At 42.4% G+C, this 21851-nt stretch overlaps 1 protein-coding gene and 1 non-coding gene across 4 annotated transcripts in view; both read left to right on the forward strand.

Moving 5' to 3' along the window:
* Positions 1-21851, forward strand: part of DYNC1I1 (dynein cytoplasmic 1 intermediate chain 1) — a 301967-nt gene that overhangs the window by 188801 nt on the left and 91315 nt on the right. For all 3 annotated transcript variants that reach the window (XM_047695760.1, XM_047695759.1, XM_047695761.1), the window contains 2 exons: positions 233-332; positions 8287-8412. In XM_047695760.1, the coding sequence (XP_047551716.1) occupies positions 233-332; positions 8287-8412 (226 nt within the window). The remainder of the gene's footprint in view (positions 1-232; positions 333-8286; positions 8413-21851) is intronic.
* Positions 16739-16891, forward strand: LOC125081539 (small nucleolar RNA SNORA62/SNORA6 family). Its single transcript, XR_007121736.1, has one exon. It is a non-coding gene; the product is annotated as a small nucleolar RNA SNORA62/SNORA6 family (small nucleolar RNA).

Below are 21851 nucleotides of genomic sequence, written 5' to 3' on the forward strand. Positions count from 1 at the left end.
AGTAATATGTGGAAACCTTTCCGGGGTGAGGCTAGGAACGGCATTTCATACAGGAGGGAGGCCACCATTCGCTCTTTGAATTGCTATCAGCCTTTACCATCTGAACTGAAGCTTTGCCCTCAGAGAGTGTTCTGGGCCATGCTCTTGCCATCTTATTCTTTCAGTACAAACAGCAGAGAGAAAGCCCCATTCTGAAGCACCATATTTGTCTTTGATGTTTAAACCCTCCTAGGGATGTCCAGGCTGGAGCGAACCTTTCTTTCAATCGTCAGTTCTACGACGAGCATTGGTCCAAGCATCGAGTGGTCACTTGTATGGACTGGTCTCTCCAGGTAAGAATTCTTGCTGGGATGGGACGAACTGGTCTGTGTTCTTACGGCATTTGTATTTAAAAAAGAGAGAGAGAGTGAGAGAGAGAGTGTTTCTCTCCACTTCTTCAGATATGTTTACCAGCCTGCAGTTCTGTTCTATGCCTATTGGTTTTCTTTCTCATTTTCCTGAGCTTTCAGTTGAACATTTGCACACCATCATTCATATGTACTGAGTAACCCCCATGTGGTACCAGACAAGGAGCAGGCCATTGGTCTGCACAGCTGCTGTCGTGAAGGTCCCCAGGGGTTCCCCCACATCACACCCTGTGGCTGTTTTGAAGCCTTCCTCTGCCCTGACTTCCTTGTCATCCAGCCTTGTAGACATGCCCGTAGTCTAAAAACAATACCCTTCCCCTGAGTTCCACAGCTTCGCTCCTTCTCACACTTCTCACACTTCTTCAAAACTTCTTATCTCTCTTCCACTGCTATGGTCCTCGTGGCTGTGCCCTCAGCCTCTACTCTTCCTCCCAACACGCTCTCCGGGGGATGGCTCTTCCACTTCCGTGTTCAGCCACCATGTGGCAGCCTGTTTATATCGCCCACCCATCACCCTCCAGAATTCCACTTTGCACAACCAACAGGTCCTCTCAGCTGTCTCATAGAATCTGCAATCACTAGTTCATTATGGTCACACATCTGAATTTTTTTTCCCTACCGCATGTTAAGTTAAAGACATCACAATATAGCCAGTGGCCTTTCTTCATTAACTTTCATCATTAACATTAGCAACTCTTTCCCTCTCTCCCAGACCTGGACTGTCACTGAGACTGTCCATTTCTCCGCTCATGTATTTATCACCTTATGCCTGTGGTATTCCTAACCTTCTCATTGGTCTTCCTAAACCCATGCTTGTCCATCTGTGGTGCTCGGGGCATCTCTGGACACCTTGCCATGTAATCTTTCTGAAATGCAAATCTGATCACTCCACTTCCTTGGATCAAAACTCCCTGTTGGCTCTAAGTAAAAAGTCTATACTTCCTTAGTGTGGTATTCAGAGTGAAAGGAGGCAAATTTAGCAGAAGTTACCTTGCTGAAGAGCCAACTGCACTACATGACCAATACCCAGCACCGAGCAGTTTACATAATGTGCACAGAGGCATACAGCCTAGTTGTGGGATGGCCAGAGTTTGAACCCAGGGGTTGGACCCCTGAGCCCACGTTCATAAGAGCCATGCTGTGCGTCTTCCTGCAGTGACAATGACATACTAGCAATGAGGAAAATAGGAATGATAATTCTGGACATTTATGTGGAATTATAGTGTATGTTCTTATGGGAATATAATCATGGCTAGCTTTCATTTGTGTATTTATGTGCTAAGCACTGTGCCAACTGCTCTGGAAGGCATCTTCTTATTCAGTTTCTTAACTCCGATGAGACAGCAACCATTAATATCTCCATTGTGCAGCTGAGGAAATTGAGCCTCAGAGAAGCTTAAGTAACTTGCTAAAAATCACTCAGCTAGGATGTGTGCTAGGATGTGGTCTGGAATCTGGAACCAAGAGAAGTTATAAGTTCCGAACAACAAGAGGCAGAGAGCACAGGCCTGCAGAGGTAGTGGAGGTCAGGATCTGTCTCTAGACGACTGGGATTTAGACAACTGGAGGGGAGAAGAGTGTGTTCTAGACAGAACTGAGAAACAGATGATGTGAAGGGCCTCATCTAATCCTGCTGGAGTACAGGAGAACTGAAGGGAGCATAATCCCTCATAGCCCACCTGTCATCAGCCACCAAGTGGGCTGGTGTTCTCTCCTCTTGAGTCTCCTTTTCTTGATTTTGATTAAATGTTTTAATTCCAGGATAGTTAACATACAGTGTTGTATTAGTTCCAGGGGGACGATAGAGTGATTCGACACTTCTGTACACGACTCTGAGCTTGTTGTGATAAGTGTGCTCCCATTCCCACCCTCCTGCCCACCCCCCCCCCGCCCCCAGTAACCATCAGTGTGTTCGCTCTAGTACAGAGTCTGTTTCTTCATTTGTCTTTCTCTCTCTCTCTTGTTTCCTTTGCTCGTTTGAAGAGGAGTGTAATCCCTCACAACCGACTGTCATCAGCCACCAAGTGGGCTGGAGTTCTCCCCTCTTGAACCTCCTTTTACATTCAAACACCAGATCTCGCAGTGCCTGATTGTGCGGACACTAACACAAGCAGGGGCCCAGCCACTTGCCGCCGGTGTGTGGGTGGTCTGCAAGCATGCTCGGGTGTACGCACAGAAATTAGATCCAAGCCTGAGGAAACACTTAGCTTGGCTCGTTCACTTGTTCAGAGTCTGGAAATACACAGGAACCTTATCTGACACATTCAAAGGCAACTTCTACTGTGTTCCCAGGGTCGGTTGATAAAGCTCCCTGAGGAATTGGCAGGCCCAGCCTCAGTGGGGCTGGTCCGGGCCTGGCCACGGTGTACAATGGCCATATGGACCCTGGATGGATTTGTTTCCACATAGGGTTTGTGTGACGGGTTTTTGGGAGTTCTTTTTGTTGTTTTTTGTTTTTGTTTTTGTTTTGTTTTTAAGAACTGAAACTCTAAAGGACAGAAACTCTACCATGGGGACACCACATTTACTTTTCACCATTTTTGTATAACCTGCTCATCTACAATGTAAGAAAGAGGTTCGTAGTTCAGAAAAGCATATTTTATATGGGCCTGAGAAAAAGGAATTGGAGGAGTAGCTGGCTGGCTCAGTCAGGAGAGCATGTGACTCTTGATCTCAGGATTGTGTGTTCAAGTGTCACACTGGGCATGGAGACTACTAAAGGAAAAAAAAAAAAAGGAATTGGAACCCTTAGCTCCTACATCATAACTTTTTTATTATTTACTCATAACATTTTTATGGGGTTCAAAGGACCAGGCTTATATGCTTATGGGATGAAGAGTTCTGAATGGGTCTAGATGGAATTCAATAATATCAGGGAAGAAAACAAGGAGAGAGGCACAGTCTTGGAGCCTCGAAGTGGCATATATATCCAGGGTATTTGCCTGAGTGGAATTGAGTGGGGAGAAAAGGAAGAAACTGTGAGGTTTCTGCATAGCTTGGCTTTGATCTCCTGGGCTTCTCAAATAAGAACCCTTTAACTTTGCAATATTTGCCAAATATCCACCAAACGTTATACCCTGGAAGAAACTGGGTCCCTCGGGGGAATTAGGTCAGCTTTGTCATTCACTGACCATTGTTGAACGGTGCGAGTCAATAACACTCTCACATACCACATGACGGCTTTTCCAGCCTTGTCCCAAACCACACTCACGACCTTAGTCCCCCCCGCATAGAGTCCCTCTCACAGGGAAACCGCCTCCTCCAACCTTGCAGTCACCCAGCATATACAGCTGAGTAATCTCTAATAGTCCATTCAGTTTCCAAATCCAGTCACATTTACGGTAGCAAAAAGACTGCTGCAGACACCAACCCAAGTCCACCAACGTGGCTTTGACCCTGACTTTACGCCACGCCCTCTGCTTCTTGCTTGTATTAGGAGACAACTTCCTAATTGGTCTTTCTGCCTCCAGCCTCTCTACTGTTGAGTCCTTACAAGTATTTTGACCAGACTGATGTTCGTGAAGATTCCTTATAAGCTCTCACTGTCGCCTTGGGCAAGTTGCTTGGCTTCTCTTTGCTTCAGCTTCCTCGTTCATAAAATGACGGTAATCATACCGAGCTCACATGCTTATTGTGAGTATTATATGAGTTAACGTATTTACGGCCATAGGACTTAAACAGTGTCTAGTACATAAAAAGTGCTCAATCAATGTGACATCCCAGTGAAAGCATAGTAGCAGTAGTAGTAGTAGTTGCTGATTATAACCCCCGCTGTCCCCAGAGCGAAGTCTGAAGTCACCAGCCTGTACTCAGTGGCCTCTGTGACGATGCCCAGAGGCATTTCAAGCCCCTTCTTCTTGCTTATAGCTTCATGTAACCTGCCTCCCAGCCAAAGGCTACAAGCTAATGTCTCCCGGACATGCCCTCCACGGCATTAGTTAAGAAAACTTCACCTCTGGGCCAGCGTGAGCAAAAGAGGGGATGTATTGGAGAGGAACTAGTGTACTTAGGGGATCCGTGGAAGAGAGGAAGAACTGGACTCAGGAAGAGTAGCAGTCTGGGTCGCTTGAGGGACCTCACCGATAGGATGCTGTCATAACCTGACCCATTTGCCAGCCCTGGTTTCTGTGTCTCAGTTCCAAATGTGCCCCAGCCAGTTTGGAGGCTGTGATTTGCTCTGGGTCATGTACCAACTCTGCAGTGAACTAATTGTCCCTGGGAAGTCAGATACCCGTATGTTGAGGTGATCTCCAAAGGTGGGAGAATCACCGCAGATCAGGCAGATAAGCAAACCCTCCTATCTGTACCCTGGTCCATATTCCCCCCTCCCTTCTCTCCTAATAACACACCACCTGACAGGGCCCAGTACATGTCTCATTTCTTCTTAGAAGTCCCTTCCAGTTTCTTTCCCTGCCGCACCCTGACCCAGCTAAGGTGGTTCTTTTCTCCTCTGTGCTTCTAAGGACCCTTGTTTACATTTCCTCCTCAGCATATATCATGTCCCGCCTTTATGCTTGCCTTATAGTTATTCATAGCTGTGCCTTACCTCCCTGTACACAAGGGTGAGCTCCTGTAGAGCAAAACACATTATTGTCGGCATTCTTGTCCCACGTCTCACCTGGCACAGTGCCTTACACGTGTATAGGAGACACTGGACACATGCCTCAGGGGACTGGAAGGGAAACGATCTTTGAAGCCAAACAGACTTTGAATAAGGCTCTCACTTCTTTTATTAGCAGCGTAACTCAGAATAAGTTACTTACCCCGAGACCCTTGGCTTCTTCGTCTATAGAAATGGGAAAACCGCTTCTACTTTAGAGGATTGCAAGGACCAAATGAGTTCATGTAGCACCCGGCTTGGTGTCTGGCACGTAACGGGCACTAAAAACACGTTGGTTCCTTCCCCTCTGATGAATGTCAGACTTTACTTCTCTATAGAAGCAAACAGCTTGAGAGCAGATCTGGTAATTTTCAGGTAAAGTTCCCCTAGGTTAAAGGTTGGATAATCCAACCTGATGAGGAATTATAAGCTTCACAAGTATTCACATTCCCTTTAAAAGTCATAATTTTAGCATTCAAGATTTAAATAATGGTTCAGAGATTTACTCTTCACTTGAGAGTAAGAAAATATGACTAGTCATGTTCAAACACAGCAGAAAAAGACATCTAAGAGGAAACTTCAAAATCAGAAAAACTTGAATGAGATATGAGTTAAATCAGTATCTTTAGGATTTATGATGCCAGTTGTAGAAATTAAGCCAAAGGCATTTCTCTGATATTTTACTAAAACTCCCCCTATTTTCAAAAAGGGTTTGAAAGCCAAATAATTTCAACTATTTTTTTAATGGAAAAAAGAAAAGCTACAAGTGGGAGCCAACGATGAGTCGCAGATGTAAAGCTGCGGGATATTAGTGCAGACACATCTGGTTGCTCAGCGGCTACTATGGTGTTGATGTTTACAGAGTTGCCTTTCACATGTGACGTATTTAAACTTCAGATGGACAGTCTGGAGACTTCTGTGTTTATCTGGATATTAGTTTCTTCAAATGGGCTCTGAATCAAAGGCCTTTCCTAATGGGCTTTGGATTCAGCCTCTGCGGAGTGTTTTCTAATAAAGAACAATGACTTCCCCTGGTGGCCATATGCATGTGTCTTGCCGTAGGATCATACTTCCTTCCTCTGCATCAGCCAGCAAGTTGTGACTCCCTCCAGTTTTCTTAAGTTGAGGCTGCTGAACAAATGAGTACGTCCACCTAGAAGACTCAGCTTCAATCAGTTTTGACAGAAAAAAAAAGTGGATGTTTCCATTTATAAGGGCCTTCTCCTGTTAAATATGTATGTAGCTTAGTGAAAAGGAAGGGAAAAAATGAAGACATCTATAAGCAAAGAGTTGATATGCTCTGCTATAATCCTGTTGCTGTTTCTAATGGGGCTGCCTTATGGGAACACCAGGTAGGAATGGCATTTTCATGAAAGCACTCTCAGAAATACCCCCCCCCCCCGCCAAGATTCCTCCCCCGTTTGTTTAATTACACACACAGCACAGAGCTCACACAGGGTAAGCACGTATTTCTAGTCACTTGAGAATCATTATTTTCCTTGCACTTATGCCTTTAATTGTTGGCATTATTTGACAACACAGGATTAAATATAAGGTCTTTCTACTGAGAGCAGAGTCACTAAAATAAAAAGACCATTTGTATTTTAATAGATTTTGACATAGTTGATTATGTGCTAGGAGTTATAAGACACTAGATTTAGAAGTTAATAAAAATAAGTCCCTATGCTCAGAGACAGCTCACAGACTACTAAGAGATATAAGTGGGAAATAAAAACCATGGCACAGTTTGACAAGGTCTTTAACGGAGGAGCACACATAATGCTAAGGGAGCCTGTGAGAGGGAAGCGGGGGTGGTGGCTGGCTCATCAGGATTGTCTGGAGGATTTGATCTGTGAGTTACTGTTAGAAACAACACAGACGAGGCATCCCATGAAGAGTGATTATGAAACTCCTGGGCACAGAGGCTGTCCTGTGAACCTCAGAACTAGCCCATGAGGCAGAGACTTAGGGTGTGGGGTAGAGGAAGTAAGGGGGTGGTAAGAGATGAAGCAGAGGAGTTCGATAGTGACAGATCACGAAGGACCTTATATGACCTGGGTTTAATCTGGAAAGTGAGGACGCCCCATTAAAGTATTTTGAGCAGAGGAGTGACTTAGCCAACTGTATGTTTTGTAAAGTCACATTGACAAAGGATAGAGAGTGGAATAGGGGAGGGGTGGGCCTGGCAAGCCTACCAGCCGGAAGCCACACAGGAAGCTGTTGCCTTGATTCAGATAAGAAATTAGTGGAGGAGGGACGCGTGGGTGGCTCAGTCACTTAAGCGTCTGCCTTCAGCTCAGGTCATGATCCCAGGGTCCTGGGATCAAGTGTACATTGGGCTCCCTGCTCAGTAGAGTCCGCTTCTCCCTCTCCCTCCAGCCCTGCTACTTACACTCTCTTGCTCTCTCTCTCTGTGTCTCTTTCTCTGTCAAATAAATAAATAAAATCTCTTAAAAAAAAAAAAAAAAAAAGAAAAGTAGTTGAGGAGACCCTCACCTTAAGGAATGAAAGAAAACGTGCATTTGAAAGGTACTGAGGCAGGAGTATAACACAGTACATGGGGATAAGAAAGAGAAAGGAGTAAAAATGAACATGGAGTGTCTGTGGTTTGGGCAGGTGGGTGAATGGTAGTGGAAGGCACCCAAAAGAGGAGACATGGGAAGAGCACGAGGTTTTGTAGAAGGCAAGAAGCTCATTTTTTAAAATGCATAACTGATATGTCTATGGACGACTCAGAGAAATCTCCAGTATGAAGTTCTGCAGCTGAGAGAGACATCAAGCTTGGAGATACAGATTTGGACGTTTTTCAGCATATTAATGCATATTAAAGCCATTGGAGTAGATGAGACCACCTAGGAAGAACGTATGGACAGAGATCCCCCAAAAGGGCAGAAAACAGCCCACCACCCTCCGTGGAATATAGGTATTAGAAGGAGACTCTATAGGGACTAAAAAGAATGGTCACGAAGAGAATCAGGAGAGACAGGTGTAATGGAAGCCAACAAAGGAGAAAGAAAGGAGTAGTCCAAGAGAGAATGCAGAAAGGTTGAGTAATGTGTGCATATGGCAGTTACTGGTGACGCTCGCAAGCCCACGTGGAACGCTGGAAGCAGAAACCAGAATGCAACAGGGTGAAGCAGTAATTGGTATTAAGCGTGCCACAACTCCTAAAAAGGTGCTATTTAAATGACATAATATAACATCTGTCTATAGGAATAAGGGAGTTTTCTTTGTGTCGGCAACTTGACGTAACTCATCCTTGTGACCTCTTCCGTTCAGTACCCCGAGCTGATGGTTGCTTCCTACAACAACAACGAGGACGCTCCCCATGAACCAGATGGCGTGGCTTTGGTTTGGAACATGAAGTTTAAGAAAACCACACCAGAATACGTCTTCCACTGTCAGGTAGGAGTCAGCAGAGTGAAAATAACTTCTGTCTCCCACTAGACCAAATATAGTTCATGTTGCCTTGCATCTCTCTGTCTTACATGCCGAGGAAGATCCGAGGTTAAAAATGGAATTGTTGACAATTTTGGAAAATTCCCCCACAGTAACCTCATGTTTGGGGAAAGTGGCAACTCTCTCTAGTTAGGAAGCCCAGTGGGGGACTGTGTGTCATTTTCTTTCTATTTAAAACAGCCCTCCTGAGGATGAGTTCATAAAGACCTCGCACTTATGAAGAAATCCTGGTGTACCACTTCCTCTGCTCACAGCAGCACATGCTTGCCCACCCATGTGGACATCCTCAGGGCACCGCCATTTCCCGCTTCCTCCTCCCTCTGACATGGAGTTCAATGGAACATGGCCAGTTTTAAGTTTACGGGTGCCATCTTGCATCCAGATAATAACATTTCCGTAGCTGCCGTAGGCGAATACTTACCATGAATCTTTTTTTGAATTGTTGAGAAACATAGATGCCAGTTTCAGTTCAAGTGTGAGGATCATTTCAAACAGTTTCGGGTATTTTACTCCTTGTGTCTTCTGACACACTTGTCTTCTTTTCTATCCAACATAATACAGGCTGAAATGTATTTTACATTTTCACACATTCGGCTTTGCTCCCTTGCCATGACTCTGCCTAAATAATAGGCCTCAGCAGTGGCCAATACACCAACTCCTTTATTATCATCCCAGTCCTGTGATTAGGCATAGGAAAATGCAAAACAAACTTGCCAGCTCAAAGTTTCAGTTCCTCACATATTACGATCCCGAGGCAGAGTGACAGATTGCTCCAAATACAAATACCTCAGCCAAAGAGGGTAAACCTGTTGATATTTGGAAGTTTAGTGACATTTTATATCTAAGAGCTGAGTATCATTTTGAACTAAAATATGTTTAGACTTTAGGATGTTATCAGATGTAATTTGGGGAACAGGAGCTGCTGGAATAAAAGTCCCAGCTTCAACCTGATTGAGTAACCTCTAACTCCGGCCATGTTTTTCTCATTTGCTATCTTAAAAACAACAAGAATCTAGGTCTGCATAGTAAATAACCTTTAGGTTTTGAACCTTTGAAATAAGAACAGCTTTTTCTTTTTTTTTAAGATTATCAAATTTGTCAGTTTGATACACTCTTTCTGTAAACATAGAAGCACAAAATCCTCATCTTGGTTCAGGTTTAAGTGGTTTGCCAAATTACCAACAAAATACTAAAAGCGTTGTACAATAAGCAGAAGCACATTTTGGCAAAACAGTGCCACCTAAACTATTTTGATATTACAAAAAGTACATCTTGATTTTTAAAAATTATAAGAGGTTAACACATTTTGTTTTGGTCAATGCGCATGTTTATGATAATTTTTAAAATTGTATTAACTGATATTCAGTAGCCTGTGACAATAACAACTTGGTAAAATGCTTAATATTCACAGCATTGAATAGTAAACAGGTCAGTAGGAGCCTAATAATGTTGAATGAAGACACAGACTTTCAAGGTCTTTAGAATTAACTGGAATTTTAAAATTACCTACTTTATCACACAATGGTTAATACCAGTGTTGACTGAAAGGAGCATCTTCTCTTTCCTTCCTGGTATCTTTGGGATCATTTACTGAAAATTGCACCAACACACATTTAATGTCATTATTAGTTTCTCCCTTAAGTGATACAGTATATGAATTTTAGGAGAAAACTATTTCTTGATTTCAAAAAAAAGAAGGAAAGTAGTAGGAAGGGAGGAGGAGGGAGAGGGGTGTGAGGGGGGAGGGGAGAAAGTCAAGTCAAGTCAGAAGTACTCTCAAAAGCCTACCAAAAGATGCTGACCAAAATATCTCTGTATCCCTCAAATCCCTGCTGTTGTCTTCATTTTTTCTGGTGGCCATAAGCAGGTGGGGATTCTAAACTCTGCTTAGCATTCTCACTGGGAGAAAATTGAGGATTCTAATACTTTTAAACTTTGGGGTTTGTTAAATAACGGGCAATACATGTGAAGACTCCATATTGTAGGCATCAAAGAAAAGCTATAGAATTTAACCACACACGTTTAAAGATGCTGAGACTCATGATTGTGCTACTTATATAGAAATGATAAGTAGTTCATATAAACGACCTTTCATGTTCATGAAAGCCACATTTATAAAATCTTATGAAAACCTAAATGCTGAATACCATTATAGTACTTAACTTCAGTTATTTAATTATCTCTCCTAAACTAACCTCAGTGTAGGGGATAGAATTATCACCAGCTTCAGAACGGTGAAAGAAAAAGAGCTTCGGTCCCTCTCCTGAGAGGAGGAAAAGGAAGAAATGGGCATAGCAAAAGTCGTTACGAAGCCCTTCTGAGGATCCTTGGTGTATTAGTCAAACTTCTCCAGAGAAACAAAATCAATAGGAGATAGATAGATAGATAGATAGATAGAAAGAAAGAAAGAAAGAAAGAAATAGACACAGAGAGAGAAATTTAGAACTGGTACTTCTTCAGGAAACTAGTCTTTGGTCTTAAGGCCTTATACTGTTGGGATGAGGTCCACCCACATTATGGAGGCTAACCTACTTAAAGTCTGCTGGCTTAAATGCAAATTACATTTAAAAAATACTTTCATACCCACATTTAGACTTGTATTTAACCAAAACCCCAGATACCATAGCCTAGCCAAGTTGACACATTAAAATTAACCATCATACCTGAATTTCACCTCCGACCAATCCAGGAAACCAATATCTTTAATAACTCCTGAAGTCTTACTAATTCCTTATTACTTTGGGCTAGTAAGCAAATATACCTAGAAAGATCAACTTTGAAAGTATTAGACTTTAAATGAATGGGAGCTTTCCTAAGAGGTGAGAAAAAACAGTAATTTGAGGACATGGAAAATATCTCTGTGACATTACGTTTATGGGGGGGAAAAAGATACTAACATGTACTGAGAATCTGTTATTTACATTCACTGTCATAAACCCCTGTTACTCCCCAGATTAGAACCTGCAGCTTCAGAGAAGTCATGAAACTAGGGCAGGTGTCTGTGAATAGCCAAGCCAAGTCTGAAGTCAGCTCTTTTTAACTCTGAAGTGCGTGCATTATGTCATACAACATTTGTTGGGGATTCTGCCAGGGTCCTCTGGATGGGTGGCTTGGGGGATGGTGAGTAGAGAAGAAATGGAACAGAGCTGTGTTCTCCATCTTGGCTGATCTTTGCCATCTGTGGAGAGCTGTAAGAACTACTGATGCATGCATCCCATGGGCAGAGATTCTGATCATTAGTCCCTAGTCTAGCCTGGGCGTTTTTAGAATATCCCAGGTTGGGGTGCCTGGGTGATGCGGTCGGTTGAGCATGTGACTCCTGGTTTTGGCACAGAAATGATCTCAGGGTCATGAGATCGAGCACCCTGTTGGGCTTCATACTCAGCCCAGAGTCTGCTTAAGACTCTTCCTCTTCCCTCCCTCTCTCTCTCTCTTTGCAACACCCCCCCCCCCCCCCCCGCCACATGTGCATTCTCTCTCTCTCAAACAAATAAATACACTTAAAAAAAAAAAAAAAAGTAGAAGTTCCCAGATCATCTGAATATGCAGTAGTAGTTGGAAAACACCAGGATGTAGAGGTGAGATGAAGAAAGAGGGTGATAAGGTGACAAAACTAGTCAGTCACTTTATTTGGAAGTGTGGGACTTTTCTTCTTGCCCCACACGTCCCTTTCCCTCTTTGGCCCAAACTAGGGTGCTATTTCTTGCCTTTATTACTCTGGTGCTGATCTCCTACCTGACTTAAACTGTGAGGTTTCCTAACCACCTCCGCAGCCCCTTCCCACTTCCCCATCCCCATCCCCATCCCCATCCCCAGACACCTTGTACATGCATTCGCCTCTGTGGGGAATGATCAGAAGACCCAGAGTTGTTGTTCCAGGAATGGGCTCAAGAACACATTGACCATGACATTGGAAGAATGTGAATTGGAGAGTACCATTTCTTTTAGGATAGTGGTATACTGTTCTATAGTGGATATCTATGAAGTTAGGATCAAAACCAGGTCATATCCATGGCTCCCAAAAGAAAACCTAATTGCTGTAATACCGAGTATGGCTGAGCTAGTGAGAGACCAAACCCAGTGTTGCCTGGGCAGCCAGGGAAGTCACAAATGAGTTAGTGGTTGGCCGCTGGGAATAATAAGGGCAGTTTGGTTACCATGCCCTGAACTTGAATAATTACAGTGTAATATCATTGGTCTATATTTTACATTTTCCTAGCATTTCCGCCTTCATGATCTCATTGATTCTCCCAAAGGGAAGTGACAAAGACGTTATTCTCTCGGTTGTACTTGAAGCGTTCATGGCTCCTGAGCAGAAGAGTCAGTCCTGGACTGGAGGCCCCATCTACTGGCTGTATCGCACCATCCATCACGCCACATTCCACCATAATGCGGGGATGTGGGACTTGAGAGCAAAGGCTACACAGTCCATTCAAGGTGCATTTTTGGCTGCCTGTCATTTGATGATGTCAATTAAGCATGGTCCTAGAATTGGCTCTCCTTACCATTTTCTTCTAAATCTAAGGGGAATTTGGAGAGCCCATAGAATTACAATCAATACGCACAAGATAAAAATCAGAACCCCTACTCACAAACGTATCACTTTTCTTCTCTCTCCTTTCTGATCTTTGGTCAAGTGTATTTACTACAACATGTCCCTTCTAGACAGTCCCCACTGAAGTCAGGCAATTTGAACGTGCTCCCACATTCTTGTGTGATGTTCTGATAATTTCAAAATGAGACCGTGTGCTTCGTAGAAAGGAGTATGCATAGGGAGAAAACGTGGGCGCCTTATGATGCTAGTACTGATACCCTTTTGGAATTCTGCATGCGCTGTCCATTTCTTGTTGGTCTTTTGGATTGTTCGTACTCTTCAGAACAGCATCATTGCAAACCAATCCGATGGCTTGGGAAAACAGCATTTCTTGCACTGGAAGGCAAATGTACAAGACACAGGTATCAGTTTAGTGTTCTTTTGTAAAGACTGACAGGCTTTTAGCTTAATCATCAAAAGATTGCAGTAGGAGGGCTCGTCTCTCCCTGTTACAAATAGCAAGGCCAAAAACCCTTTACTTCCATGGGCAGTTTCATGTCTTTGCTAAGCTGAATTCTTAGTGTGGGCTCTGGTCCTGCATTTTCTATTTTCATTTCTGGAAGAGCTGTCCATACTTGGAAAACATCGGTGGCCTGTGCATAGAAATCAGTCCGTCAGCCCCACCACACAGCCTGGCAGGGCTCCTGCCATCTTCTGTAGTGGCCTCCACATGCTGTCATTAGATTATGCATTCTGACCACCCTGCAGTGCTTACCCTGGTGTGGTCTTTCTCTTTCAAATGGAATGAATAGAATCAGAAATACAGATCTTAGAATTATCTGTATTGAGGTAAGTGGAAAAGCTATATTTAGAGCCTTGGCCTGGTCAGAGGTTTTTATTTTTACTTTTATTTTTTCCTGATTTGGTTTCTTTGTTCTTAGCATTCTCTTTTTAAAGATTATTTGACAATGACCTGAAGCTGACAAGGACCTGAACCCCAGCCCTTATTTCAGAGGGAAAACAGACTGTAGAGTGATACTAACTTCATTTGTATCCGTGTTTAAGATCCTCAGCTAACTTTTTTCCTATGCATGGTTTCGCTTCTCATTAAGATCCTATAAAGGGTACAGATGAGATTGCAACTCATGGCTTTCACCATCTAGTTTTTGGTTCTGGGTGAGATTCCCACTGACCTTGAAGAGAACTACCCCCCATGAAGAGAGATGGGAACACAGGAGGGAATGTGGGCTGGTGGTTAGGAGGGGGACAGAAAGTCGGGGCTTGGCTTCTAGCTGCCCACACTGCTGAGTCACCTGGGGGAGTTGCCGACTTTGTTGTGGAAAAAGAGACTTCCTGCCATCTCAGTGGAAATATGAGGTTTATTGCAATGAACTTGATGTCTTCTCACATCAGTTTTTGTTCCCCCCCACCCCGCCCAAAACACACTCACAAACACAGCCCAGATTGTGGTCCATAATCCAAAACAACAAAACAGTTATGGACATAAAGATAGACATTAATTTAAATGCATTTTCTAAGGAGTGTTTTGACCAGAGAAGTGTTAGAATTTGATTTAGGAACTTTAATTTTACTTAAATGAAGGGTAATTTTCATATGCCCTGACTGATTAAAAAAAAAAAGAGAGAGAGAGAGGAAAGAAAAAAAAGAGGAAAAGAAAAGAAAAGAAATGGCATTTTTCTATATTTTCTTGAATGTAGCAAGGAGTGGTTATTCAATAGAAGTTAAAAAGAGAGGGTTATGAAAATTATTAACGGGAAACCTCACTAAAATGAAGTCAGGAGGTTTCGGAAGAGGGAGCTCTCACCTGCTACTGCTCCTGGTCAGTTGCAGACCCTACAGGAAGATACAGACTTGGTCTGGCACATGGATACCGCTCTACTACTCCAGCCAGAGAAAGAAGCACTTCCCTCATCCCCATTCCCCACAGGCAATGTCTCAGCCAATGAAAAACCACCTCCTTGGAACTCCCAGATCACTCCATTGGACTTGAGTTGACAACATCTGTTCCACCTTACCCCGTTTCCCTTAAAAAGCCTGCCTCTCTCCCCCACCCCTCCAATCCCACCAACTTGCCTATGGCTTTGCTGCCTTTTGTTTGTCTTGGATAGCAATTCTCTTTTATTCCTGAGTAAACCCATATTTTGCTGGTAAAATCACTGGCAGCTTTTAAGGTTAACACGATGAAGAATTAGAAAGTTCTTTGACAACTAGGGCTACATATTCAAAATGGGTTCCTGGGGTGACCAAAATCAAAGCATATGATAGGTGCTTAGTACTTAGAGAACAAAGTGCCTGGACACAGGACATGCTAACTAATGTAAGTAAAACCCAGACAGCTTTCCTTGCGATGTTGGGTGTACCAACAGGCTGGAGAAACCCAGAAGCGACACCTCAACCATTGTTGTGTAGATTATGATCCACTCTTTGAAGCAGACAGCTGTGGAAAACCAAAGAACACATCTGTCGTAAATGTAAAATTACACAATAGATACAATATATGGATCAGACAAGAGGAGGAGCAGCACAGCACCTAGTTTGTGCCTTTAGGAAAAGACATAAGGAAGTTTACTCATACAAGCACGGCATGGTCATTGGGAAATACTTCTTTTATGCCGATTGAGTATGACTGGTCCGATGACTGAGGCTTGAGCTAGACACTGATTCTTATTAAGTCAAACAGCAGGAGTGTCTTTCCTCTTTTGGCCCAGGAAGCTGGGAGCAGAGAAAATGTCCTCTTGGCTGTCATTATCTGCCCTCTTTCTGGAATCTTCTCCCCAAAATAATAGTACAGGCAGAATGGATGATTGGGATTCATTTAGGGAAATTAGAATTATCTGCAGGATTCGTGTCACAGACAATTCATTATCTGAAAATAGCAGTGGAGGAGATTGTATACCTTACAAGTGACTGAGTGAGCTCTTTGATGCAGAGGATACCATGAGAATACACCTTAGAACAAATCCTTTTTTCCTTGTTTTCTTTGTCTTATCATCTCATATTGCAAGTGATCAGGCCGAAGTTTGATATTATTACAAAGCCTGAGACTTCCCAGTGTTTCCTCTGCCCCATTCCTGTGCCCATATTCCTGAAGGCACAGGACTTCAACACTAAAGATTTTATTCAATTCCCTAAGCGCCCTTCCTTCCTTTCCCACGCCCTGAACTGTCTGAGCTGGGCTCTCTCCAGTTGTGCTTCATGGGGAACTGCCCCAGGAATTACTGACGCTACGCAATGAAAGCCAGGTGGCAATAAGAGCACATTTTCTAGCCTGTCCCTCCCCTCATCCTCACCACTCTGCCCCCCAGCCATTCACTGAGGTTGGAGAAGCCTCGGTGTCCGGGAAATGGGTATTTTTAGGGAGCGGGTTTCCACTGCCCTCTTAGGATTATTGTCAGGATAAAAGAGATAATATAGGTGTATCAGTCTGCTGGGGTTGCCATAAAAAAAAAAAACAACAGTAATGATAATGCCATAGGTTTGGTGGCCTAAACAACTGGAAATAACTTTCCCACCATTCTGAGACCCAGGTAGCAGCCATTTTGGTTTCTGGTGAGGACTCTTCCTGGTTTACAGACACCTGCCTTCTAGAGATGTCCGCACTTGGCAGAGAGAGGGAGAAAGAAAGCAATCTCTTCTTATGGATTACCTGCCAAAGGCCCCATCTCCAAATAAAAACACAATGAGGGGTAGGGCCGCAATGTATCAATTTGTGGGGGATCTGCCCATTGGTAGAGCTTGGAGTGGAAGCCACTGGCTGGTGGATGAACTCACAGTGTAGGTGGTGTGCTGTATGAAGGGCACGTCTTTCACTAACACCACAAAGGCCTCTGGTCCAATGAGTGGGGTTGGATAGTAATTCTTGCTACAAGTAAAAAAAAAAAAAAAAAAAAAACAAAACATGTGGGGGATACAATTCAGTCTATAGCAATAAGTGAACTGAACCCATTTTGTAGACCCTGGGGCAAGAATAACGAAGATGGAGTTGACCCATGTTTTACTTTCATATAATACCAAGTTAGCGTGCCGGGCAAGAACTGTCCCTTCTGAAGACATAGGTTCCAGGGCCGCCCTATATGGAGCTTCCATTCGCTGGAATATCAGATCGTGTTTTCCTTTAGAATACAACATTTTTTTTTTTTTAAAGATTTTTTTTTTTAATTTATTTATTTGACAGAGAGAGAGATCACAAGTAGACGGAGAGGCAGGCAGAGAGAGAGAGGGAAGCAGGCTCCCTGCTGAGCAGAGAGCCCGATGTGGGACTCGATCCCAGGACCCTGAGATCACGACCTGAGCCGAAGGTAGCGGCTTAACCCACTGAGCCACCCAGGCGCCCCTAGAATACAACATTTTAATACAGGCAAAAGTAGGTTTAAAAGAATACCAGGAGTTCTAAAAAAAAAAAAAAAGGAAATGAAAACAAAACAAAATGAAAAGGAAAGGAAAGAGAGAGTCTCAGAAGGGCAACCCTCTCCCTCAGAGCTGTGGATGTGAGGACCCGACACAGGAAAGGGAACTGAACGGCACAAAGGTGAGCTATAGTAATGCCCCAGGCCATGTTAGCATCCACTGAGAGTGTTTTAGGCTGTACCACCACTAAGAGGGGTGCTGTGCAATGCCTTGGCATCTTTATATTCTAAGCACAGATCCACTTCTGGACTTCAGGCCAGCTATTTCTTAAAAATAGACCTTTTTTTCCCCCCTCTCTACAAACTTGACCAAAACCTTTTGATTTACATATGTCTTTAAGTTGCCTAATATTGTTGGATGAAAGAGGTTGTTTGAACATACCGTGTTATTAACAAATTACAGAGATGTTCATAGTCCCCAGTAGTCACATTATCATTTTAATTCATTTCAGATTAGTGGTTCTCAGCAAAAAGCTATCCCTTCCATTTCTGTGATTAATTCTTGAAATTCCTTAAAGGCATTATTATTGAAGAGAATTTGTGAAAGTGGAATCATCATCCTTATTTCTGGGGGAAGTTTTTTAACCTTTGTTGTAACAAGTAGTCTACACTTTGCTTTTACCATGCTTATATTTGATTTAAAATTTTAAAATGGTATGTTCTTTATTAGCCAAAGAATTAAACAAGGTCTTGCTTTTCTCAATCAAAAGATTTAGCTTAGTCAATTTTTAATTGTAATCTCTCCTTAAATGTGTTGAGCTCATACCTCACATACCACAAATCATTGTTGCTGAAATAATTTCATATCTACACTTTTTGTTGTGGTCTCTCAAGCTGACGTGCTTTCTCCTAATGACTTGTGTAAAAAAGTATTTCCAGCACCTATGTCCAGTAAGGTGGGTTATTCAAAAGTACTTCTCTGCTTCTTAATGACTTGGTCAGTCATTATGTTGAGGAGGTAAAATTAAATTTATCCTTTATATAGGAGAAAAAACCTCTATTACTTTAAAATAAGTTTTAAAACAATGAAATAAGTTTATTATAACTATGATCTTCTGAAAAGAGAAGGGGACGGGAGCAAAAATTGTACACAAGTGCCCACACTCGTATAAATACACACACACATACCCCCAAGACTCTAAAATCCTAGTCAAAAGCTATATTTCATAAAAGAGAATTATAGTAATGTTGATGGTTCGCCAAACCTCAAGCAGTGACAAAATCCACAGAGTGTCCTGAAAAGGATGCCTTTGCAAAACCATGCCTCTCCAGATGGTTTAGATTAGAGATGTTTAAAAACACATGGCAGCATTAGTTCAGTTTAGAATTCATAGTTAATCCAGTAGATAAAATAATGCAAATTTGAAACCCTAGCCTGTGTATCAGAAAAATCATCAAATCTTAACGATTGCTCTTAGGGGAGGTTGGTATGTGATGTGTTGATTTTTAAATGATCTAATTGAAATAATAAAATTAAGAAGGGGTAAAAAAAGAATTGAAAATGCAAGAGTGTAAGTAAAAACTTTCGTCTCTGCAGAATATTTATTCCTTTGAGCTGTCATATCCAATCAATTTGTATGGGATTTGACAGCCAATTGTCATTTCCTGAGATAAACTATGTAAAGAGGTTGCATTACAGAGACAGCATGAAAAAAATGGAAAAAAATAATTCCAGAGCATGAAGCAGAGAAAGGCCACAAGGTCCCACGGGGTGCCCCCAGGATCTGCTCACCTTGCTCAGAATGGCAGATAAGCAGCTTACACGAGAGTTTTCCCCTCTGGTTCCTTCAGCTTTCCCCGGTGTGTACTATTTCTGAGAGAGAGTGCTCTTGCTCTACATTTTAGTAAATTATTTTGCCTTCTATGTGGTTTTTAATCCTGGTGGGGGCTCTTTGCGGATGGTGAGGTCACACACTGTGTTCTCCTGCATGAGATGTGAGCAGTTCCCCTCGGGCCCCCAAAGGCTCCATCACTAAAAGCCTGGCTCTCGCTGTCCATTTCCTTGTGTTTAAAATCAAAAGTATCCCGCCCCCTGATCCCACAATGGGGTAGCCAGTAAACAAGTCCTGGAAAAGAACTTTTGTATGGGAGCATTATTAACGTAATGATGTATGTTATCATGTGTGCTACCTGCCGCCCAAGTGAAAGCCTTCAGCTGGCCGAAAATCACCATGAGAGGAGTGTTCACGCAAGAACTCAAAGCCTTTCAGAAAACCCAAGACAAAGATTCAACAAAAATAGAATCAGGAGGTTTCAAGCAACAGCTGATGGGCTTCAAAGGGCTTGACTCTCCAAGGTGGCACAATATTTAGTTCTCCTAGAAAGAAATACATTTTGAGCATTTTCTAAGTATAAAACTAGAATTGCAGCTTTAATTGTCTGAAAGAGCTCCACGGTCAAAGCAAATGTGCTCTGTTAGTAGCAAAGTTATACACACATGCATGTACATGAGCACACGTGCACACACACACAGAGAAGGATGTTGGAGAGGGCACACCCTGTGGACAGACTTTGCGTGGATTCTTAGAGATCTCCATCATAAATTTAATTGAGTTTCATTTGGGCAACAGAGACACTGCATTGGCCAATCTGAACTACTGACCCATAGGTCTGCCTCCATATCCATTTAATATGTGTAACCAGAGGCTATATTTTGTTTCTCCTTCTAATCACTTTTAAATGGAAAGGCATCCCCAGCTAAGTCGAATGACCATTTTAAGAGAGTTTAGCTGTGTCTTACTCTATGGGGAGTAGAGAGATTTTTTTGCTTCCCCTTTTGGTTTTTTCTGTGTGTGCGTGTGTGTGTGTAAATTGTTTCCCGTATATGAGTTAATACTCCTTCCATTAGACCTATTAACATGTAGACTTGTAGAATCTCAGGGTTTGAAGGAAACTTCATGGTTTTTGGGGTCAAACTCCTATTCAGTGCCTGAATTCTTTTGAATTCTTCTCCTTTCCATCTTCCCCTGTCAAGCTGTCATCTTGCCTTGCTTAAACTTTGCTCATGCTCCTGTCCCAGAACAGACCATCCCCTCTCTGGACAGTGCTGCCAAGTCTCCCAGGGTGCCTGCAGCAGAATTGCCTTTCATCCAAAAGGAGTATGCATTACAGACAGGCATAGTCACCCCAGAATGTCAAGGGGAACAGTCTCTCCAACAAGGCAGCTGGTTTTGGGTTGCTGTGGGAGAGGAAATGAGCCCATGAACACAGTACTGTCTGCCATCCCCGACACCTTTTTCATGTGTCTCACCATCTTTGCACTCACCTGGCTTTCTTTGACACCATTCCATTAAAGGTACAACAACCTGCTGTCAACCTGTTGTTACTAAAATTGATGAGGAGACTTCACTCTGGGGGAAGGTGTTCAGTGAAAGGAAAGTTCTACCTGTGCTCTCCATGTTGCCCCTCCCCCACCCCAAGCCACACTTCTGATCATGCTGTTTACCTGTTTCATGGTATCTTCTATAATGTGTTTGCTCAAATTGTGAGGACTTGCTACATTTTGCAACTGCATTTCACTGGATTTCCCCATCTATATAATGAAGCTGCTGAGACAGGCTTAACACAAACCTCCTACCTTTAGAACATTACAGTATGTTCTCCCCTTTGGAAGAGGGTCATCTGAGCCAAGTTCTAGGAAACTGAATCACAAATTCAGACAACATGGAGAATGAAGGCCAGTTCTTAATCAGATATGGCTCACTAGAGGAGACCTTGATAACTAACTGAATTTTTTTGAGAAGCAAATAATCATAGACTCCAAACTATTTTTTTTTTGTCTAAATAGGAATTTTCATGTATCAGTTTCTCTACTGATTTGGGACATTGTTACAGAAATATGAAAATATATTTGCACCAAGAATATGTGATAACCTGATCTGGTCATCTAATGTCAGGGACCTGATTGCTTTAATGAAGAGTTGTTACAAAGGTTTTGTTGTTTGTATATTATACTTCATAAGTGGACATTTATGAAATGCTGAAAGGACTCAGAAATCATTTGTTCCCCAGCACTATTCTTCACTTAGTTAGAAAGTACCACTTTTCAGTCAAAGTAAAGGGAAACCAGTTATCCTTTACTTATCTATTTATTTTTAAAAATTTATTAAGTTAATTTTATTTAATTTCTAAAAAATTTTTCATTATGCTCAGTTATCCCTTATTATTCGGTGGTAACTTCACAGCTGATTAGGTAGCTCTTGTGTCCTAGGAATAATATCAAACAAGTGGGAAAGAGGGGTCTTGAGTTTCTTGGACTTATATTATTTCAAAACCAAATTAAAAATATTTCCCTCAAAAATAAAACATTTCACTCAAAACCCTTATGGCTTTTTCAATGCTCATTTCATGGATACTTATCCCTAAAGATCCAAGACTGTTGAATGTTTTCTATCAGTACAGTACATTCAAGTCAGAAATATATT

This window comes from Lutra lutra, chromosome 11 (genome assembly GCF_902655055.1).
Source record: "Lutra lutra chromosome 11, mLutLut1.2, whole genome shotgun sequence".
Taxonomy (NCBI): domain Eukaryota; kingdom Metazoa; phylum Chordata; class Mammalia; order Carnivora; family Mustelidae; genus Lutra; species Lutra lutra.